Source organism: Prionailurus bengalensis, chromosome B3 (assembly GCF_016509475.1).
Source record: "Prionailurus bengalensis isolate Pbe53 chromosome B3, Fcat_Pben_1.1_paternal_pri, whole genome shotgun sequence".
In the NCBI taxonomy this organism is placed as follows: domain Eukaryota; kingdom Metazoa; phylum Chordata; class Mammalia; order Carnivora; family Felidae; genus Prionailurus; species Prionailurus bengalensis.
The window spans coordinates 70,295,291-70,320,347 of record NC_057355.1 but is presented as its reverse complement, the minus strand read 5'-3'; the positions used below and the strand labels follow the sequence as shown (position 1 = coordinate 70,320,347).

At 38.9% G+C, this 25,057-nt stretch overlaps 1 protein-coding gene across 1 annotated transcript; it reads right to left on the bottom strand.

The window, feature by feature from the left end:
- Window positions 1–21,609: 21,609 nt before the first annotated feature.
- Window positions 21,610–22,548, bottom strand: LOC122467862 (olfactory receptor 4F3/4F16/4F29-like). The gene has a single exon (XM_043554444.1). It carries the CDS (start codon window positions 22,546–22,548, stop codon window positions 21,610–21,612), a length of 939 nt encoding a protein of 312 aa, XP_043410379.1.
- Window positions 22,549–25,057: the final 2,509 nt, after the last annotated feature.

Sequence of the window (25,057 nt, the reverse complement as noted above, 5' to 3'; positions counted from 1 at the left end):
TGTTATATGTGGGTGATGAAACACAGAGTTCTACTCCTGAAACCAATACTACACTGTATGGTAACTAACTTGAAATTAAATTAAACACAAAAAGAAAAGAAAACATAACAAGTAATAACGACATGAAGGAGAAGAAAGAGTAAAACTAAATTACCAAATAAATCTTTAGGCCTCTAACCAGAAAAGACTGACTTAAAACATAAACTAACTGATAAAATCTTTCTCGTTTTAGCCTGAAAAATCAACAAAAATCCTCTTCTGGCAAAGGAAGTGGGTTAAAAGCCAAGGATATTGATGGGAAGTTTTAAGAATGTAGCTTAAAAATACTCTGTTTTGATTCTATTCATCCCTTTATAGATGAGGACTACACCTTAACTTTTGTTTGAAAGATACTCCTATGAAAACAATGCAGCTAAACAGAAGGTTTGCATGAATGAGAAGTTTTGTTGGTTTTTTAAAAAGGCTAGATGCCTTTTGTCATTCTAGGCTAATTTGTGCATTCTGCGTACACTAGATTTTAAAGTTCTTAAGAAGAGTTGAATTGTGTTATCACAAACTGAGTTATTCATTAAATCATTAAGTTGAGGAATTCAGGTTTGTTGTGTTAGAAAAAAGCTAAAAATTCACTGAGGGCAACTGATTTCAATAAAGGAAGAACTCTTGTCTCAAAGACAGACACAAGTTGATTCTGTACAGTTAGAGATCGAATAAAGATAACAAGATGAAAGTACAGGTACAAGTTTGAGACACTCTCTGCTTCCACGGAATTTTTTTTATCATTTAAAGTTTTTTATTTAGTGGGACCTAGGTGGCTCAGTCAGTTGAGCGACCAATTCTTGATTTGGCTCTGGTCATGATCTCACAGTTCATGGGTTTGAGCCCCACATGTGCAGAGCCTGCTTTGGACTCTCTCTCTGCCTCTCCCAGTGCCACCACCACCCCTCATTCAGTAAAAGAAATAAATCAGTAAAAGAAATAAATGTTTTTTTATTTATTTTAGACAGGCAGGCAGAGGGCCTGCAGGTAGGGGAGGGGCAGACAGAGAGAGAGAGAGGATCCCAAGCAGGTTCTGTACTGAGGTGGGGAGCCCATCATGGGACTAGAACCCACAAAATGGGAGATCATAACCTGAGCTGAAATGAAGAGTCCAAGCTTTAACCAACTGAGCCACCCAGGCGCCCCCATTTGAATCTTGATTTGAGGCGATTGCTACTCTGGTTTCTGATTGAGAAACTCAAAGAAATAGCCACTCGTCCTTCTACTATTTTCTAAAGAGAGATGAATGTGAAAACTCACATGACAAGCATTAATTTATATTAATTCTATTCTCAGCTTAGTAATTTCCTAAATGTTTTCAATCATTAATTAGTAAGTTCGAGGATTTTCTGTGGAAATCTCCTTGTCCAATAAAAAAAATCTGCTATGATATTACTAAAACAGTAGCACTTAATTAGGAAAAGTGGGAACAAGGTGACAATGGCATAAGGGTCGATCTCATTCATACTTATTAAAACAGGCTATCAAAAACTGGGCAAATCTTGAGATTGGTTGTGTTTTAAAGCCAGAGGTGATACAGGCAAGAGGCAAGAGACTGGGGCAAAAATAAAGGAAGTGCAATGTGAATCACAAGATGTTCTGGTTACAATTACACAATTGGAGATGGTTATTCTAGTTCTCAGTCATGCATGGCTGATTGAGGACTATGTTTTGCCAATCCAGAGGGTCAGAAAAAAAGTAGCCTCACTCCTGACTACATCACCGTCAGAATTTCTAGATGGCATTGATGTCACAGAAACAATAGCTTGGAGTCCAATTAGGAACCGATCAATATGCTCCTTTTGTTGAAGGATGGGTTGTTGGGTCATGTGGTATGATACGACTATACAGCAGCCCTTAAAACTTTGGAAATTACTTGCAGTGGCAATGCACAGAAATTCAAGAGCAGAATAATTATGAAACACTGCAGAATGCTTCAGAGACAGAATTGTAAATTACCAAGCTCCAGCCTAAACAATGTAGCTTTGCATCTAATTACCTACCTTGGCAAGCCAGATAAACCATCTTCTTCAGTTTACACATTAAGTGTTCTTTCTGGCTTACATCCAGTGCAACAAAAAGTGTTGGCAAAAGCAGAAACATAACCTACTTGGCTACCTAATACAAAGTCTAAAGCTATTGTGTGGTCCACTGTTACATAGGCTAAAATGATGCTTAGACTTGCATATTCAGCCTCAAAAGCTATCAGAGTCCATTATAACTTCAGCTGAGGTTAATGATACCTTTCTGGCCATGTTTTCCAATTAATGATCACTTACAGAAATCTCCACTTTAGGGATGGCACCATAAAGAGTGAATCAGTGATTCCTCTAGGAAGTTCTTCAGATGTTAGGTCATGCAAGATTTCCTTGGAAGGATGAGGAAAAGATGCTAGTACCTGCTGATGATAAAACCGAGTGATGTACCCACCAAAAAACTGCTAGAACTGTTTCATGAATTCAGCAAAGTGGCAGGATAGAAAATCAAAGCATACAAATCGGTTGTACTCCTATACACCAACAATGAAGCAACAACAAGACAAATCAAGGAATCGATCCCATCTACAATTGCACCAAAACCACAAAATGCCTAGGAATACATCTAACCAAAGAGGTGAAAATACTGTACACTAAAAACGATAGAAAGCTTATGAAAGAAATTGAAGAAGACACAACAGAACAAGATTCCATGCTCCTGGACAGGAAATACAAATACTGTTAAAATTGCATAGCCACCCAAAGCAATCTACATGGTCAATGCAATCCCTATCGAAATAACACCAGTGTTCTTCACAGAGCTAGAACAAATACTCCTAAAATTTGCAGAGAACCAGAAAGACCCCGAATAGCCAAAGCAATCTTGAGAAAGAAAACCAAAGCAGGAGGCATCACAATCCTGCACTTCAAGCTATACTACAAAGCTGTAATCATCAACACAGTATGGTACTGGCACAAGAACAGACACTCAGATCAAAGGAACAGAATAGAGAACCCAGAAATGCACCCACAAACGGAGGGCCGTTGACTAATGTCACAAACTAATCTTTGACAAAGCAGGAAAGAATATCAATGGAACAAAGACAGTCTCTTCAGCAAGTGCTGCTGGGAAAACTGGACAGCAACATGCAGAAGAATGAACCTGGACCACTTTCTTACACCAGACACAAAAATAAATTCAAAATGGATGAAAGACATCAATGTGAGACAGGAAGTCATCAAAAACCCTTGAGGAGAATGCAGGCAAAAACCTCTTTGATCGTGGCTGCAGCAGCTTTTGCTCAACGTGTCTCTGGAGGCAAGGGAAACAAAAGCAAAAATGAACTATTAGGACTTCATCAAAATCCAAAGCTTCTACACAATGAAGGAAACCATCAGCAAAACTAAAAGGCAACTGACAGAATGGGTCAAGCATTTTGCAAACGACATATCAGGTCAAAGGTTAGTATCCAAAATCTAGAAAGAACTTATCAAACTCAACACCCAAAAAACAAAGAACCTAGTGGCAAAATGGGCAAAAGACAGGAATAGACACTTCTCCAAAGAAGACATCCACATGGCCAACCGACACATGAAAAAATGTTCCACATCGCTCACCATCTGGAAAATACAAATCAAAACCACCACAAGCTACCACCTCACACATGTCAGAATAGCTAACATTAAAACTCAGGCAGGGCGCCTGGGGGGCTCAGTCGGTTAAGCATCTGCCTCAGATTCAGGTCATGATCTCAGTGTGTGAGTTCGAGCCCCATGTCGATCTCTGTGCAGAGCAGGGAGCCTGGAGCCCACTTACAGTTCTGTGTCTCCCTCTCTCTCTGCCCCTCCCCTTCTCGCATTCTGTCTCTCTCTCTCTCTCTCTCAAAAAATAAACATTAAAAATTTTTTGAAAAAAACTCAGGCTACAACAGATGTTGGCAAGAATGCAGAGAAAGAGGATCTCTTTGGTATTGCTGGTGGGAATGCAAACTAGTGCAGCCACTCTGGAAAACAGTATGGAGGTCCTCCAAAAATTAAAAATACAACTGCCCCTGCCCCATCCATGCTCTCTCTCTTTCTCTCTCTCTGTGAAAAATAAACTTTAAATATTTTTAAAAAATTAAAATTAATATAGAAATACCCTACAACCCAGCAATTGCACTACTAGGTACTTACCCAAGGGATACAGGTGTGCTATTTCAAGGGACACGTGCACCCCAATGTTTATAGCAGCACTATCAACAATAGCCCAAGTATGGAAAGAGCCCAAATGTGCATTGATGGATGAATGGATCAAGAAGATGTGGTACATATATACAATGGAGTATTACTCGGCAATCAAAAAGAACGAAATCTTGCCATTTCAACAACATGGATGGAACTAGAGGCTATCACACTAAGCAAAATTAGTCATTCAGAGAAAGACAAATATCATATGACCTCACTCATATGAGGACTTAAGACACAGAACAGATGAACATAAGGGAAGGGAAGAAAAAATAATATAAAAACAGGGAGGGGGACAAAACCTAAGAGACTCTCCGATATGGAGAACAAACAGGGTTACTGGAAGGGTTGTGGGAGGGGGAATGGGCTAAATGGGTAGGGGGCATTAGGGAATCTACTCCTCATACCATTGTTGCACTAACTTGGATGTAAATTTAAAACAAAACAAACAAAAAGCCCCTGAGTAATGTAGTACATTAGTTCCTTGTAGTATTGGGCCATATCTGCTTGCAACAGAATGGAGTCTAAGAACAGATGATTTTCTAAGATGCACAGATTGGCCTGTTACGAAGCCAACAATAGACTATGAGCTAAGGAAGCTGAAATATTTCTGAAAAGTTTGAATAATTTTAAATTAATTCCACTTGTCTTACAAGCACCAGGTGATGTACAGAATTGTTGAATCACTACAGTATACACCTGAAACTAACATACTACTGTATGTTAAGTAACTGGCATTAAAATAAAAACTTTTTAAAAAGCCAAAAAAAAAAAGAAAAAAGGAAAGGAAAAGAAAGAATTCCATTTGTCTTTTCTCCTAGGCCAGAAGATGGGAGATGGTATGAATAGTAGAGTTTTCATGTACATGAGAATGTCTTGCATAGGTCTTTAATGACAGCGTCGTGTCTCCCCAAGTGGGAAACTGAGGATACTTTTCCCAGTGTCAGAGACACAGATCGCTAACAAGGATGTTGACCGTTCTGAAAACAAACATAGAAAAATAAAACATATTCATATCCCATTGCAGGGAGTAATAACATGAAGTCAATTTGGATGTTTTCAAATGGGTTGTGAGATTCTGGCTCCCACATATGCCTAATCTTGACAGTTTTGCCATGATTATATCATTGGAAAATTAGGCATGTCTTAGAGATACTCTAAGTGATTTTTCTAAAATTTCCCTAGCAGTGTTGATTTACAATGATGGTAAACTTGTCCTTACTATGATGGGTAAGTTCACGTAGAGTCAAACAAAGTCCTCCTTAAAATCATCAGGGACTACAACACATGTATCCTGGAAGTGACAGAGATTATCTTCATGGAATCTACATCCATATCATTTCCAATATTCCTTCTTGAGGTTCCAAACGAATTTTGGCTCTCTGTGACCTTTTCAAACTCCTCCAAAGTCCTATTTAGGGGAAGTATCACCTTTGTAAGGGCACCTTACAAGCACCTTTGTAAGGGCTTTCTACTATAACTCCTTGCATGGAACATATTCTCACTTACACAGCAACTCCATGGTCCCTAGCATCTCCAATCTTCTGGCTTAGTCGAAGACATGAAGGTAATTCTCAAATGGAAACTAGTCAAATTTGCCTTATAAGATAACTAATTACAATGCTTTTTAATTTACATGTTCCTTTAAATTTTATCTGGTGTGGATACAAGTAAGAAGTGTATTTGCAAATCCTTGATCAGAATGGATGAATCAGGGCCCTAAAAATATTAGCACATAACAGCTGAAGAAGAGTCATATTAAATATATCAGACTCATATTTCCAGGTTGTAAACAGTCATTTTAATTGAATGACTACTAAGAGATAAAAATATAGGTGCCTAGGGATCCAAATCTAAGGATTTTCACATTATTCCACAAATTCTCATTGATGAGGTCTTCCCTTTGGCTGTATCTCTGATATGAAAAGCATATTAACTTAATCAATTGGCACCACAGAGATTGAGCAAAGATCCTAATGTCACTTCGTGCTTCAGTCCATCTGTTGTTAATCAACATGAAGGAAGTCTTTTTCTCATTTCATTCTTTGTCTCCTTTTCACTGACTTCAAATGAAAATAGACTACCTTCCTTTCTCCCAAGACTCAACTCTCTTGGACAAGGGCAGTTTCTATTATTCATATACCATCTATCTATAACTCGTGGAACACTAGTACAAAGAGAGTGGACAGTCAGCTACGATTAAGAGGCACATAGACCAAATCTACACTAAACCTGCCATTTTTCCCATGTAAATATTGTCCTATTTGGCTATTTTATAAGAAGGCTAGGAGGATTTTAACTTTCTTTTGTGTGACTGGCTTTCAGGGCTTGGCTCTAAGTAAGCCTACAGGACGTTATTTGTAATGCCTCCAGTTGGTCTCACTCTGATTTCCAACAATAACTACTCCCCAGGGTTAAAATACAAATCAACCAAAGTATCTCCTCATAAGCTACGCAGAGAATTAGGGATTGCCATCGTAACCTCCATTTCTAAAGGGCAGAGCAATTGGATATGAAGGTATCTTGATAGCCCCAGTGATACCAAACTCAGAGATTGACCCAAACCCATTCAATGAATAAAGGATTTGGAGACCATTAAGATAGAATTTCCTTTGAGAAAGGATGATAAAATGTATAATTATCTATGAGTTCACCAAAGATATACCAGGAGAAAAGCAATGCAATTTTTGAGACTAAAAACCATGCCTGTTAGAATTCTTTTAGAGGTCAACTCTAAAGACGAATAAACTACCACTAGTGATTATGATTTACATATAAGTTAGCAAATGGAGGAAGATGGCGGCGAAGGAGGACGCTGGGCTCACCGCATCCTGCTGATCACTTAGATTCCACCTACACTTGCCTAAATAACCCAGAAAACCACCACAGGATTAGCAGAACTGAGTCTCTGGAGCCAAGCGCAGACGAGAGGCCCACGGAAGAGGGTAAGAAGGGCAGAGAGGTGGTGCGCGCCACACGGACTGGTGGGAGGGAGCCAGGGCGGAGGGGCAGCCCACCGGCCAAGAAAACCAAGCCCCACAGTCTGGCTTGCAAAAGCGGAGGGGCTGGATGCAGTGCGTTTACACAGCAAGCGGGACTTAACATCTGGGAGGTTATAAGTTAACAGCTCTGCTCAGAGAGCAGGAAGGCTGGAGGACAACGCAAGGGAGAGTTGTTGAGCCCAGGATGACAGAGCGCAGCTTGGTCGGGAACAAAGGTGCTCGCCAGCGCAATGTCCCTCGTTCATCCCCCTGCCAAAATCCCAAAGGGAACTAGTTCCCATCAGGGAACTTGCTTGCACCGCGCAAACACCCAACCCTGTGCTTCTGCAGATCCTCCTGTATGACTCCCTCCCAGTGCCACAGGGCCCCTCCAAAAGCTGATCAAAGAAGGAGAAGCGAGCTGAGCCTGCCCCTCCCGCCCCGGTGCACCTTGCCAATCCACCCCAGCTAATACGCCAGATCCCCAGCACCACAAGCCTGGCAGTGTGCAAGTAGCCCAGATGTGCCATGCCACCCCACAGTGAATTCCGCCCCTAGGAGAGGGGAAGAGAAGGCACACACCAGTCTGACTGTGGCTCCGCGGAGGGCTGGGGTTAGACATCAGGTCTGACTGCAGCCCCGCCCACCAACGCAAGTTATTCAAGACAGCACAGGGGAAGTGCCCTGCAGTGCCGCACCACTCCAGGGACTATCCAAAATGAGGAAACAGAAGAATTACCCACAAAAGAATCTCCAGGAATAATGACAGCTAACGAACTGATCATAAAGGATTTAAACAATATAACAGAAACTGAATTTAGAATAATAGTCATAAAATTAATCGCTGGGCTTGAAAACAGTATAAAGACCAGCAGAGAATCTATTGCTACAGGATTCTAGGGACTAAGAAACAGCCAGGAGGAGCTAAAAAATGCCATAACTGAGCTGCAAAATTAAAAGGAGACGACCATGGCTCAGATTGAAGAGGCAGAGGAGACAATAGGGGAACTAGAATATAAAATTATGGAAATAGAAGAATGTGAGAAAAAGAGAGATAAAAAAAATCCAGGAGTTTGAGGGGAAAATTAGAGAATTAAGTGATGGACTAAAGAGACATAATCTACGCATAATTGGTATTCCAGAGGAGGAAGAGAGAGGGAAAGGTGCTGAAGGTGTACTTGAAGAAATAACAGCTGAGAACTTCGCTGAACTGGGGAAGGAAAAAGGCATTGAAATCCAAGAGGCACAGAGAACTCCCTTCAGACATAACCTGAATCAATCTTCTGCACGACATATCATAGTGAAACTGGCAAAATACAAGGATAAAGAGAAACATTCTGATAGCAGCTAGGGATAAACGTGCTGTAACAAATAAAGGGAGACCTATAAGACTCATGACTGATCTCTCTACTGAAACTTGGCAGGCCAGAAATGAACGGCAAGAAATCTTCACAGTGATGAACAGAAAAAATGTGCAGTCGAAATCCTTTATCCAGCAAGTCTGTCATTTAGAATAGAAGGAGAGATAAAGGTCTTCCCAAACAAACAAAAACTGAAGGAATTTGTCACCACTAAACCAGCCCTACAAGTGATCCATCCTAAGGGGGGATCCTGTGAGACAAAGTACCAGAGACATCACTACAAGCATGAAACCTACAGACATCACAATGACTCTAAACCCATATCTTTCTATAATAACACTGAACATAAATGGACTAAATGCACCAACCAAAAGACATAGGGTATCAGAATGGATAAAAAAACAAGAGCCATCTATTTGCTGTCTACAAGAGACTCATTTTAGACCTGAGGACACCTTCAGATTGAAAGTGAGGGGATGGAGAACTATTTATCATACTACTGGAAGTCAAAAGAAAGCTGGAGTAGCCATACTTATATCAGACAAACTAGACTTTAAATTAAAGGCTATAACAAGAGATGAAGAAGGGCATTATATAATATTTACAGGGACTATCCATCAGGAAGTGCTAACAATTATAAATGTCTATGCAACGAATATGGGAGCCCCCAAATATATAAAACAATTACTCACATACATAAGCAACCTTATTGATAAGAATGTGCTAATTGCAGGGGACTTTAACACCCCGCTTACAACAATGGATAGATCATCTAGACACACGGTCAATAAAGAAACAAGGGCCCTGAATGAGACATTGGATCAGATGGACTTGACAGATATATTTAGAACTCTGCAACCCAAAGCAACAGAATATACTTTCTTCTCGAGTGCACATGGAACTTTCTCCAAGATAGATCACTTACTGGTCACAAAACAGCCCTTCATAAGTATACAAGAATTAAGATCATACCATGCATACTTTCAGACCACAATGCTATGAAGCTTGAAATCAACCACAGAAAAAAGTCTGGAAAACCTCCAAAAGCATGGAGGTTAAAGAACACCCTACTAAAGAATGAATGGGTCAACCAGGCAATTAGAGAAGAAATTTTAAAATATATGGAAACAAAGAAAAATGAAAATACAACAATCCAAACGCTTTGGGATGAAGCCAAGGCAGTCCTGAGAGGAAAATACATTGCAATCCAGGCCTATCTCAAGAAACAAGAAAAATCCCAAATACAAAATCTAACAGCACACCTAAAGGAAATAGAAGAAGAACAGCAAAGACAGCCTAAACCCAGCAAAAGAGGAGATATAATAAAGATCAGAGCAGAAATAAACAATATAGAATCTAAAAAAAATGTAGAGCAGATCAATGAAACCAAGAGTTGGTTTTTTGAAAAAATAAACAAAATTGATAAACCTCTAGCCAGGCTTCTCAAAAAGAAAAGGGCAGAGGACTCAAATAGATAAAATCATGAATGAAAATGGAATTCTTATAACCAATCCCTGAGATTACAAGCAATTATCAGGGAATACTATGAAAAATTATATGCCAACAAACTGGACAACCTGGAAGAAATGGACAAATTCCTAAACACCCACACACACCCAAAACTCAATCAGGAAGAAATAGAAAGTTTGAACAGACCCATAACCAGCGAGAAATTGAATCAGTTATCAAAAATCTCCCAACAAATAAGAGTCCAGGACCAGATGGCTTCCCAGGGGAGTTCTACCAGACCTTTAAAGCAGAGATAATACCTATCCTTCTCAAGCTATTCCAAAAAATAGAAAGGGAAGGAAAACTTCCAGACTCATTCTATGAAGCCAGTATTACTTTGATTCCTAAACCAGACAGAGACCCAGTAAAAAAACAGAACTACAGGCCAATATCCCTGATGAATATGGATGTAAAAATTCTCAATAAGATACTAGCAAATCAAATTCAACAGCATATAAAAAGAATTATTCACCATGATCAAGTGGGATTCATTCCTGGGATGCAGGGCTGGTTCAACTTTCGCAAATCAATCAACGTGATACATCACATTAATAAAAGGTAAGGACCACATGATCCTGTCAATCGATGCAGAAAAAGCATTTGACAAAATTCAGCAACATTTCTTAATAAAAACCTTCAAGAAAGTTGGGATAGAAGGAACATACTTAAACATCATAAAAGCCATTTATGAAAAGCCCACAGCTAACATCATCCTCAATGGGGAAAAACTGAGAGCTTTTTCCCTGAGATCAGGAACACGACAGGGATGTCCACTCTCACTGCTGTTGTTTAACATAGTGTTGGAAGCTCTAGCATCAGCAATCAGACAACAAAAGGAAATCAAAGGCATCAAAATTGGCAAAGATGAACTTAAGCTTTCACTTTTTGCAGATGACATGACATGGAAAATCCGATAGACTCCACCAAAAGTCTGCTAGAATTGATACATGAGTTTAGCAAAGTTGCAGGATACAAAATCAATGTACAGAAATCAGTTGCATTCTTATACACTAATAATGAAGCAACAGAAAGACAAATAAAGAAACTGATCCCATTCACAATTGCACCAAGAAGCATAAAATACCTAGGGATAAATATAACCAAAGATGTAAAAGATCTGTATGCTGAAAACTATAGAAAGCTTATGAAGGAAATTAAAGAAGACATAAAGAAATGGAAAAACATTCCGTGCTCATGGATTGGAAGAATTAAATATTGTCAAAATGTCAATACTACCCAAAGCCATCTACACATTCAATGCAATCCCAATCAAAATTGCACCAGCATTCTTCTCGAAACTAGAACAAGCAATCCTAAAATTCATATGGAACCACAAAAGGCCCCAAATAGCCAAAGTAATTTTGAAGAAGACCAAAGCGGGAGCCATCACAATCCCAGACTTTAGCCTCTACTACAAAGCTATAATCATCAAGACAGCATGGTATTGGCACAAAAACAGACACATAGATCAACGGAATAGAACAGAAACCCCAGAACTTGACCCACAAACGTTTGGCAACTAATCTTTGACAAAGCAGGAAAGAATAACCAATGGAAACAAGACACTCTCTTTAACAAATGGTGCTGGGAGAACTGGACAGTAACATGCAGAAGAATGAAACTAGACCACTTTCTGACACCATTCACAAAAATAAACTCAAAATGGATAAAGGACCTGAATGTGAGACAGGAAACCATCAAAACCCTAGAGGAAAAAGCAGGAAAAAAACTCTCTGACCTCAGCCGTAGCAATCTCTTACTCGACACATCCCCAAAGGCAAGGGAATTAAAAGAAAAAATGAACTATCGGGACCTCATCAAGACAAAAACTTCTACACAGCCAAGGAAACAATCAACAAAACTAAAAGGCAACCAACGGCATGGGAAAAGATATTTGCAAATGACATATCGGACAAAGGGCTAGTATCCAAAATTTATAAAGAGCTCACCAAACTCCACACCCAAACAACAAATAATCCAGTGAAGAAATGGGCAGAAAACATGAATAGACACTTCTCTAAAGAAGACATCCGGATGGCCAACAGGCACATGAAAAGATGCTCAACGTCACTCCTCATCCGGGAAATACAAATCCAAACCACACTCAGATATCACCTCATGCCAGTCAGAGTGGCCAAAATGAACAAATCAGGAGACTATAGATGCTGGAGACGATGTGGAGAAACGGGAACCCTCTTGCACTGTTGGTGGGAATGAAAATTGGTGCAGCCACTCTGGAAAACAGTGTGGAGGTTCCTCAAAAAATTAAAAATAGACCTACCCTATGACCCAGCAATAGCACTCCTAGGAATTTACACAAGGGATACAGGAGTACTGATGCATAGGGGCACTTGTACCCCAATGTTTATAGCAGCACTCTCAACAATAGCCAAATTGTGGAAAGAGCCTAAATGTCCATCAACTGCTGAATGGATAAAGAAATTGTGGTTTATATACACAATGGAGTACTAGGCAATGAGAAAGAATGAAATATGGCCCTTTGTAACAACGTGGATGAACTGGAGAGTGTGATGCTAAGTGAAATAAGCCATACAGAGAAAGACAGATACCATATGTTTTCACTCTTATGTGGATCCTGAGAAACTTAACAGAAGCCCATGGGGGAGGGGAAGGAAAAATAAAAAAGAGGTTAGAGTGGGAGAGAGAGCCAAAGCATAAGAGACTCTTAAAAACTGAGAACTGAGGGTTGATGGGGGGTGGGAGGGAGGAGAGGGTGGGTGATGGGCATTGAAGAGGGCACCTTTTGGGAAGAGCACTGCATGTTGTATGGAAACTAAGTAGACAATAAATTTCATATAATAAAAAATATTTGGAAAAAAATTTTTTCCTTTTTTCTAATTTAAATTTTAGTTACCTAACATACAGTGCAATATTGGTTTCAAGAGTATAATTCAGTGATTCATCACTTACATACAGCACCTAGGTCTTATCACAAGTGCCCCTCTTAATACCCATCACCCATCTAGCCCATCTCCCATCCACCTCCCTCCATCAAGCCTCATTTTGTTCTCCAAGAGTCCTTTGTGGTTTGCTCTCCTCTCTTCTCTCCCCTCTCCCGCCTTCCCATATGTTCATCTGTTTTGCTTCCTAAATTCTTTTTATCATTTATTTATTTATTTAATATGAAATTTATTGTCAAATTGGTTTCCATACAACACCCAGTGCTCCTCCCAACAGGTGCCCTCCTCAATGCCCCTCACCCACCCTCCCCTCCCTCCCACTCCTAAATTCCAAATATGAGGGAAAACATATGGCATTTGTCTTTCTCTGATTGATTTAGCTTACCATAATATACTCTAGATCCATCCACATTATTACAAATGACAAGATTTCATTCTTTTGATGGCTGAGTAACATTCCAGTGTGTGTGTGTGTGTGTGTGTGTGTGTGTGTGTGTGTGTGTGTGTATACACACACATATATACATACCACATCTTCTTTATCCATTCACCAGTCGATGGACATTTGGGCTCTCTTCATCGTTTGGCTATTGTTGATAATGCTGCTATAAACATTGGGGTGTGTGTACCCCTTTGAATCTATATTTATGTATCTTATGGGCAAATACCAAATAGTGCAATTGCTGGATCATAGGATAGTTCTATTTCTAGTTTCTTGAGGAACCTCCATACTCTTCCCCAAAGTGGCTACACCAGTTTGCATTCCCCCCAGCAGTGCAAGAGTGTTCCTTTGTCTTCACATCCTCCCCAACACCTGTTTATTCTTGTGTTGTTACTTTTAGCCATTCTGAGAGGTGCGAGGTGGTGGCTCTTTGTGGTTTTCATTTATATTTCCCTGATGATGAGTCATGTTGAGCATCTTTGCATGTGCCTGTGAACCATCTCGATGTCTTCTTTGGAAAAGTGTCTATGACATGCAAGATTTCAATTTACATAATAAACCAGATTATATATCTAATAAAGCTTAGTTTCATCTTTGAACACAGAATCACATAATTTGTTCGCTTTCTTCTCTTCCACATACTTCTTTGCCACAAAGGACTGAATACAAGTACAATGTTACCCATTTCTTTTAGAAGACAAATCAAAGTATCAGGTAAGACCACCAACACCACAGAGATACTTAACTGTCACTTTTGAAAATAGGTACAGAATTCTAGCTTAAGACAGCTGAAAAGAAAGTGTTTCCTCTCCTCTTCCTGCTACACCAAGGTAACCAACAAGGCTCTCACCAAACCTCACCCATTATACCCTTCCTTCTTGTGCACTCAAGAACCACTGTAGCTTCTCCCTCCCCACTTGGTATCATCCATGCTTCCATCTGTACTGTCATTCCCCTCAGCTTTCACCATATGTAGATCTCCCAACGTACTAAATTTTTTTAATTTTAATATTTATTTATTTTCAAAGACAGAGAGAGAAAGAGTGCAAGTGGTGGGGTGGGGGGGGAGGCACAGAACCCAACATGGGGCTCAAACCCACAAACCACAAGCTCATGACCTGAGCCAAAGGCAGACCCTTAACCAACTGAGCCACCCAGGTGCCTCTAGAAACTCTTAATCCAACTTTCCTTTAATGCTCCATTTCTCTAAAGACCTTTCCAACAAAATTCCTCCAATGAATTGCCTCTGCTCTCTTCTCTGATTCCTCTCCCAGATTTTCTTGCAAATTCACTCCCTTCAGAAAGTTTTTTGAAGTGTTTTTAAAATTTATTTAGGTTGCGGGAAGAAGGGGGGAGAAGGAGATAGAGAATTCCAAGCAGGCTCCACACTGTCAGCACACAGCCCAAAGCAGGGCTCAAACTCATGAACCGTGAGATCATGACCTGAGCTGAAATCAAGAGTGGGGTGCTTAACCGACTGAGCCACCCAGGCATCCCAGCACTCCAATCAAAATTTGAGTCCAGAACTTCCACTAAAACTCGTCTTTCAGTGTTCCCATGACATTCTTATCAAAATCTAATGATCAAGTCTCAATCCTCATCTTTTAACCATTCATTATCTACTCCAACCTTCAGGTACATTTTCTTCACTTGGCTTATCAGGTACCACACAATCCTGGCCTTTCCTTTTCATCACTGGTGGCTCCTCTTTACTCTCCATAAGTTGTTATTCAGTCTCTGAGCTCTTGATGTCTAAGAATACCAGAGCTCATGTCTTTTCCATCTATTTTCATGCTCTAGGTTTTCTCATCTAGTACCATGCCCTTAAAGAGCATCTGTGTATCAATCTCTTGCTCCTATTTCTACCCTATATATCACACTTGCTTATCCAGGTACCTACTTTACATTTCCACTTGGATATCCAATAAACATCTTAAATGTAATGTGCACAAAATTGAGCTCAGCCTTGTTAAAGTTGGTTACTATGCCTTCATCTTTCCAGTGGCTTATATCAATCAATAAATAAACAAACAAACAAACAAACTTAGAGTCACTTCTCTAAAATCCAGTATCCTCCAGCTGGCAAATTGTGTTAGCTAACTCTTCAAAATCTCACCACATCTTACCATTTGCATTGCTACTCACGCCAACATTCCCCTCTTCCCTTAATTTCTGCAACACACTACTTAATGTACCATTGCTTAGGCCACTGCACCACTTTCTGTAGACTATTCTTAGAAGTACAATGAGACATAAAGTTAATTTTAAATCTAAGTGGCATCATGTCACCTCTCTGCTCAGAATCCTCCAATGGTACCCCGTTTTCTGTTACAATGGTTTACAGAATCCTACATGATTTGGCCTCACTTTACCTATGCAAATTTTCTACTATTCTCCTCTTTTTGCACTGACTGGCCTTCTTGCTGTTTCGTGAATACAACCAAGCACTTTAGCCCTTTGCACTGACTATACCCTCTGCCTGGGATGAACTTTCCTCCTGACATTTGCAATGATAATTCACTTGCCTATATCAAATCTTTACTCAAGGACACCTTCCCACTGATGCCTACACCCTAACTGCCCTGATGGGAAGTGCAACACACTGCCCACAACTCTGGACTTTCAGATACACTTTAACCTTCCCTATTATATTACTATTGCACTTATTTCCTTTTAACTTACTATAGCACTTGTTTATTTTGCTTAATATTTATTATCTGGATAGGTGCACAATGGTAGGAATTATATATACATTTATATTTATATAAGTTACATATATAAAAAAATTAAAAATTATAAAAATTTATGTATATTCATGAATAGTTTTATATATATTTAATGTTTACTTACTTTATATATATTAAATGTATAAACATATTTTATATGTATAAATTTATATAAATTATATATTTTTAAAATATTTATTCATATTACATATAGTATATTTATTATATACAAATACATATAATAAATATTTTTTATATATCCAATTATTTGTATATATTTTATATATTTTTATATACATTGCATATTTTACCTATATATTATGTGTATTTTATCTTATATTTATGTATATAATTTATACATCATAAAATATATATTATTTATATACATAAATACATTTTATATACCTTTAATATTTTATGTATTAATTTATATATTTAATATATATTAATACATCTTATTATGTATTTTATATTAAAATATGTATTTATGTTTTACATATTTTATATGTTTATTTTATATATTTAATATATATTATGTTATATATATTATATGTACATATATATGTTTTTTTAATTTATTGAGATATCCTAAATGCATACAGTAATGCCTGGCACTCAGTTGGCACTTGATGCTTGCTGCATGAATGAAAAATTGAAAAGGGAAGGTGGAGGTTAAAAAGATAGGGTAACAATGAGAATCATACTTAGGTTTCTTGGTTTCATGCCTGGATAGATGAATGTCTAAGGAGATGGAGTTTTCAGTGCTGATCACAAGTACCATTTTGTGTCTCTTCAGTCAAAGGATATATGAGCGATGCCATTGGATATATCACACATTATTCTGGATCTCAGAAGACACCAGGACTGTATTTTATATAATAATGTAGTATCAAATGGTTATACATCAGAAGGGAAAGGATTACTCACCAAACAGTACTGAGAAAATCAGCAAGCAGATTTGAAAACTTTAGATCCCATCCTATTATTTCCACCAAAAATAATTTTAAGGTGGATACATTATTTTAGAAATACATGTGAGTGAATATTCATTAGGTGTTCGAATGGAAAAGAACTAAGAACAAAACTTAGCCACAATAAAGAACAAAATAAAAATTCACAATTTAAAAGTTCCATAGATGGGGTGCCTGGGTGGCTCAGCTGAGCATCCAACTTCTACTCAGGTCATGGTCTTGTGATTCACAGGTTCGAACCCCCCATCAGGATCTGTGCTGACAGCTCAGAGCCTGGAGCCTACTTCAGATTCTGTGTTTCCCTCTCTCTCTCTGCCCCTTCCCTGCTCATGCTCTGTCTCTATATCTCTCTCTCAAAAAAAAAATAAACATTAAAAAAAAATTTAATGAATAAATAAAATAAAATAAAATAAAGTTCCATGGAGTTGGGAGTCACAAAAACCACAATTTAATGTTGCAGAATATCATAGGGAAAATCAAAAAGAAACAAACAATTGGGGGAGATATTTCAACACAAATATGATAATACAGGAGTTAGTGTCTTCAACATATACGTGAGCCTGCTAAGCCAGTATGACAAAACACTATTCTATCTATGGGGATGGGGAGGAATAACACCTCAGTAAGGGTTTTGCTTCCAATAAAAAAAAAAAAGAAAAAGAAAAAAAGAAGTGACAATTTTTTTTTTGCCCACCCTAAGTTACTTTTTCCCTTCCACTGATGGCTGTTCTCCATCTCCTCCATTTGGGAAATGCTCCTGCTCAACTTCATGTAGTTCTTGGGAGGCTCTCAGCCAGATGACCTTCACCCCTGCCCACTTGAGTGGGCATGTGACCCAGACCTGGCCCATGACAGAGCTGTCATGGAGCAAAAATCATGCCAGTTAGGATCCCTTCACTGGGTTTTAATACGGACACTAAGAAACAAAACTCTTCCCCTTTCTAGAAGGTTGCTCTGCTGGAATGATTTAAACTTGGAGCTATTTGCAGCCTCTCCTCTCTCCCAACACCATACATAAAGAAATCCACATGCAAAACAAGAAAATGAGACCAATATATAAAGAAAAACAGTCACAAGAGAGAGGGTGGAGAGAAAGAAATGGAGAGAAGAACCAGAGATAGTCAATGGAAAGCAAAATCTAAAAATGTGAAATTGAGTGAATCCCTCAAGTTCACAAAGCGGATGCCACTACTGAACATCCCAGTAATTAGCCGAGTCAATAAATTCCTTTTTTGTAAAATCCTTTTCACTTTTAACTGCGGTTTTTAAAAATGCACATAACATAAAATTTGCCATCTTAAGCAGTTTAAAGTGTATAATTCAGTAATGTTAAGTGTATTGACATTGCCAATGTTGTACAACATCTCTAGATCTTTTTCCTCTTGCAAAAAATATACCTTTATTATTTCAGTTATTTTAACGTAGTTTTGACTGGATTCCTAACACATTAATTCAAAGAAGTCAGGTTAATAACAATATTTGAAAAATTACAAGCGTATAAAATTTGAAGCAATTTAAAATAAGATTTTATCCTTTTCACTTTTTTTTTTAATTAATTTTGAGAGAGCGAGAGAGCGAGCGAGAGCATGCCCACGCACACAAACGGGGAGGGGCATAGGGAGAGGGAGAGAAATAATCCCAAGCAGGCTGTGTGCTGTGAGCACATAGCCTACATGGGGTTCAATCTCATGAACCATGATACTAGTTCAGCAAAAATCAAAAGTTGGAGGGTTAACCAACTGAGCCACCAAGACATACTTCTTTTGTCTATTAAATTGGCAAATATTTTTACTAAATGGTCATATTCAGTCCTTTGGGATAGGCAGTAAAGTGGATATACTTCTTAGCAGGTAAAAATCTTTTGGGAGACATTACAATGTGAATAAAAATTTAAATGATTATGATCCCTTATTAATTCCAAATATATCCATCTCTAAAGGAAGTAGTCTGAAATACAGATAACATATATGTAAGATTTTCAAGCAGAGTACAAAATTAAAGATAATCTAATTTATCAAGGACAGAGGAATTACAAATATAATTACGATTGTCATATAATGCAGTACGATGTATGTATTTAGAAGTATTTTGTACTACAACATTTGATAATGTGAAAAACTTCTCTGAACGGAATATTCATCTAAAGGCAGGAAAAAATGTAGAGACCACTAAACCTCCCTTTAATAAATACCTATTTTTATTTGGGCAAAGAAAAACACTAGAAATAGTATACCAAAATATTACCACTAACTATCTCGATAGAGTGATTTTATGGGTGATTTCTATTTTATCATCTAATTCAAAGTAAATTTCTTTTTTATTAGAAGAATAAAATTGTATTCAAAAAAATAATATGTTCTTAAATAACAAAACATAAAGGATTTCACATCAGAAATCATGGAAAATACACTCTTCTTAGAACCAGAAATATATTTATCAATACCCTTTCGATTATACAGGACAAAACCACACCTCAAACAAACTTAAGCAAGAAGGTTAATGTATTCGCCCATTTATTAGCTCAGCTGGTCACCAAATTCATTGGTGGGCAAGAATGAAGCTGAATGCCAAAGACTGTTGGAACCAAGAAACTGGCTACTGCCAAGCTTCTATCTGTAAATCCTACGTCTTTTTCCACATATGTTTTTTCAGTATCCCAGACTTGATTTTTGACGGCAGGTAATATGATGGCCAGCAGTTTCTCCATATCACAGTTGAAAAAGGGATGAGCTTGTTTTCTCTCTGTTCTTGGGTCTACCATCCTGAGGAAAAGCTCAGATTTGGCCCATCTTGGTCAGAGGCTCATACCTGAAAGCCTTCAACTATGGCTAAGAGATGTGTCATCAAGACTTGGTTCAGAAGCATCCTTTAAGCAAACAGAAGTAGTCAGAGAGGTAGGATTTACATGTCACCTTCTAATAATACCACATGGTTATGAATACACAAAGCTACCTTTGCCAGGAGAAACACATTGCTGATTTCAGCAAACAACAGACCAGATGTCCACTAAAAGCAGTTATTTCTTCAGAGTACAAAGAATAATGTTTAGAATTAAGTGATACAGAAAATCTTAAGGTACTATGCAGCTGGGGAATCTGTCTTATCATACATATAGACCTGACAGAAAAACAGCAAGACTAAAGATTGGGAGGGGTAGGCATTTTTTTTAAATCCGTGAGGAATCTAGGAATCCCTGCTAGCCCTACTGAACATTATTTAATCAGTAAAAGAGAAACCTGAGTGGAATTTGCACTTTAAAACCACTACTTCCAAACACATCTTGGTAGACAGAGCATAAGGGTTAGCTAGTAAACTGTTTTCCAGGGATCCAAAAGGGGGCTCAAAAAAAATGAATGAATGATATAAGAGCAATTGAAATCAAAAGAAAAGGCAAATAAATTATCAAGTGAAATAAACTATGAGGGAAATAAGGACCACTTATAAGACAAAAGGAATGTTGACAAACTGGTTAAGGGGGTATGTGTAAAGATATATAAGGTTCAGAGTTATTTGAACTACATCTCTGAGAATGAGCCTTGGTTCTTCTTTATTAAAATGGATATGAATGGAAATTTCTAAATCCATGTATGCAAATCCCTTATTCCTCTGGAATATAATATATTCATATAAAAAAACACCTCCCAAATTAAAACTTAGCTTGCAATGCCTCAAATCCTGTAAATGCAATGGGAATAGTATTCTTTCATAAGAAAGAAAAGGAAGAACCAGGCTAGTTACAAAAAAAATGAGAACGAATCTTAAAGAACATAGGAGTTAGATAGTCTGAAACAGAGTACAAACAAAAGTCAAAAGGTAAATTTTGCGAGACCAACCAGCTCTGTCCAGACAGAAAGGTGGCCTGGCCTAAGGATCCATTATTTTTCCACTTGTGATGGCAGGCCTATCCTCAAAGGCATCAAAATCTCATGTGATTATTTGAGTGTCCAGCTGACTCCTCTTACTCCGGTTCCCTCCTCATTAATGTCCTTACATCACTTGACTTCTCATAAATTTCCCTTCACTGAATTAATCAATTAGGCTTACATGAAAGTTCAGACCACTTGCTGATCTTTCACAGCAAGTTAATCAATTGGCATCTTAATATACGTATATTCCTATCTAGTATCAATTTATTTTGCATCAATCAGCATTCCCTTATGTAACGCACTCAGACACTGAAGAGACCCAATTTTCAATTCTAGACCACAGTAAATTCATCAAGGTAATGTCTCCCAAGAGACAAGCAATTGTCCTTCTCTGGGAGCTGTTTTTCACACCACATGCTTCCTTCAACCAACCGTAGGCAGCAACACAATCTCTCAGTTAAGATTTTTTAAGACCCTTGTTATTTTAATCTAGGACAACTCAGTGGTAGTAAGTTACTTTGAATCTGGTATTCAAACTATAGATATGTAATGTTACTTCAAGTCAGTAAGGAAATTTTGTAATACTTGTGTCATTTAAGAAATCCTTCTATAAACAATAAACCGACTACACACTTTCCTCATTGCCACTTTCATCTCTTTGTTCCTGAATGTATAGATGACTGAGTTAAAAAAAGGAGTGAGAACTGCATCAAAAACAGCAAGATTTTTGTCTAGGTGTGAGGTGGGGTGAGGCCAGATATAAACGAAGATGCAAGGGCCAAAGAACAAAATCACCACCATGACATGAGTTGACAAAGTGGAGAGGGCCTTAGATGTGCCTGCTGAAGAGTGTTTCCGAACAGTGATCAGGATAGAAATGTACGAGACAATCAACATGATGAATGATCCCAGAGATATGAACCCACTGTTGGCTATGACCATGAACTCTAGACGGTAGGTATCTGTGCAGGCAAGTCTGATGAACCGAGGAAAGTCACAATAAAAGCTGTCTAACACATTAGGGCCACAGAATGGCAGTGTTATTACAAAAACCAGCTGAATCACAGAGTGGGTCAAGCCAATTACCCAGGCAGCAACTGAAAGCAAAATACACATTTTTCGGTTCATAATAGTCAAATAGTGCAGAGGCTTGCATATGGCAACATATCTGTCAAAGGCCATGGCGATGAGCAGCACCATCTCCACGCCACCGATGACGTGGATGAAGAAGATTTGAGCGATGCAGCCACCAAAGGAGATGACCTTACGCTTTCTGAAAAGGTCATAAATCATCTTCGGAGAAATGACACAAGAAACTCCCAGGTCAATGAAGGACAGGTTGGCCAACAGAAAGTACATGGGGGAGTGTAAGTGAGGGTCAGAAATCACAGTGAGCATGATGAGGGAGTTTCCCATCATGCTTGCCACATAAAACGTAGAGGAGAACACAAAGAGGAGAAGTTGGATCTCCCAGGAATCGGTGAGTCCCAGGAACACAAACTCTGACACCACAGAGTGATTTGCTCTATCCATTGATTTATCCGCTAGAATGTTCCAGACAAAAGAAAATAACATGAAACTAAAATGAGAATGTTAATAAAGTTCTACATTAAAATGAATAATCAGGCTATTCACATTGTGAAAATAAGGTATCCCCTCAATTCCTTGTCAGGGTCATTATTAAACATGCATTTTACTGAGGTCACCAAAAGGAGTTGAGTCACTTCCACATTCAATATTCCTAACACAATGGCTGCCAAGACTACAGACCTATAAACAAGAAAATGAAGCAAATGTGAAAACATAGATGTATATAGCAAGGATCGGGAGGGGCAGGGAAGGTGGTGCAATGCAACACACACAGAAAAAGAAAGAAGAGGTAAAGACTGCATTTGCCAGAATTCACTACTATTGCTTTTTTTTTTAGTATTTTAAGTTTATGCATTTATAGTGAGAGAGACAGAGACAACACCACAGGGGGAGAGCAGAGAGAGAGGAAGAGACAGAGAAGGAGGGATGTGGGGGGGGGGGCGGGTAAGAGAGGCAGAAAGAGACAGAGAATCCTAAGCAGACTCCATGGTGTCAGCAAACAGCCTGATGCAGGGCTTGAACCCACCAACCATGAGATCAAGACCTAAGCCAAACTCGGATGCTTAACTGACCGAGCCACCCAGGCACCACTCACCGGTAATATTTTAATTATTCATACAATAATTCCTCAGTCATTCAAGTTGTCTTATTTCTTTTTCTTCTAATTTTTTTTAATGTTTATTTAATTTTGAGACAACGCGAGAGACAGAGTGCAAGCAGCAGAGGCGCAGACAGAGGGAGACACAGAATCTGAGGCCTGCTCCAGGCTCTGAGCTGTCAGCCCAGAGCCCGATGCAGGGCTTGAACTCACGAACCGTGAGATCATGACCTGAGCCGAAGTTGGATGCTTAACCGACTGAGCCACTCAGGTGACCCTTAAGTTGTCTTATTTCTTACCCTCAACTCATCTCAGACACATATTATGTCTCTTGTAGTAGGTCTTATACCATTACCTACAATCACTTTTGCAATTCACACTAAGCCCATGGGGTAGTGGCAAGCTAAAGAAACCAGACATAGGATATAGAGGTGACTTGGGTGTATGCCAGGACCAAGGGCAGAATAGATGTTGATGGCACAGAGTACTTGCATGAAACCCAGAAAGTATAAGTACCTAGAAAGATGGTTAGCAGGACTCGCCCAAGATTTGCAAGGAGAATGGGGTAGTCAGGGAAGTTAAGGAAGCCAATGCCATTTATCTGTCCAGAGTCTTTACAATCTCTGAAGTTTGTGAACCTTGGTTATAGCTATTGGAGCCCTAAGCTTTGGGAGTTTGGATGAAGATATGCCCACTAATGTCACAGTTACCACATAACCATGACTCTCTCCCATCCTTCCATCAACCTTAGGCCTTTTATGTTTCTTATCTCATGTCTTCCATTTCAATTCTCTCCATTGTCTGAGATCCAATGCCAAGTCTGACGGTTACCTGCCCCTAATTTTGTGTGACTACATGAATCTCTCTACTTGTTACCCATTTTTTTCAGAGACTAAAATGTTGCCATGTAGGAGATATATTCCCTTGCCTGTGTGTCCAACTCTGCATCTCCAGCCCTCTGGTTCCCATAATACTTAGATTTGCTGCTAAAAGGTGACGTGATCTGAAAAAAAGAGGTAGGTTGCAGAATAAACAGTAAGGACTGGTAAAATAAAGATACATGCACAAAAAGCCTCATACCTGGAACCAAAAGGAAAGAGCAAGAAAAACCTAGCAATAGAAAAAAAAATGGGATTCCAAAGCTTTTCCTTTTATTTAAAAAAAAATTTTAGGGGCGCCTGGGTGGCGCAGTCGGTTGAGCGTCGGACTTCAGCCAGGTCACGATCTCACAGTCCGTGGGTTCGAGCCCGGCGTCGGCGTCGGGCTCTGGGCTGATGGCTCAGAGCCTGGAGCCTGTTTCCGATTCTGTGTCTCCCTCTCGCTCTGCCCCTCCCCTGTTCATGCTCTGTATCTCTCTGTCCCAAAAATAAAAATAAACGTTGAAAAAAAAAAAATTTAAAAAAAAAAAAAAAGTTTAAAAAAAAATTTTAGTCTTTATTTTTGAAGGAGAGAAACAGAGCATGAGTGGGGGAGGGGCAGAGAGAAAGGGAGACAGAGTATCGGAAGCAGGCTCCAGGCTCCAAGCTGTCAGCACAGAGCCCGCTGTGGGACTCGAACTCATGAGCCATGAGATCACGACCTGAGCCGAAGTAGGATGTCCCACAGACTGAGCCACCCAGGTGCCCCTTGTCCTTTAATATGTGTATTTATATATGCACACATGTGCACACCTCAGTTGTGCATGATGAGTGAAATCAGTAATAAAAATACCCCAGAGACGTCTGGGTGGCTCAGTTGGTTAAGCATCCACAGCTCAGTTCATGGTCTCACAGTTTATGAGTTCCAACTCTGTGCTGGAATCTGTGTCTCCCTTTCTTTATGCCCCTCCCCCACTCACATCTGTCTGTCACAAAA

Coding starts and splice junctions, on each gene's coding strand:
- LOC122467862 (XM_043554444.1), bottom strand. CDS start 22,548: ATGGATAGAGCAAATCACTCTGTGGTGTCAGAGTTTGTGTTCCTGGGA.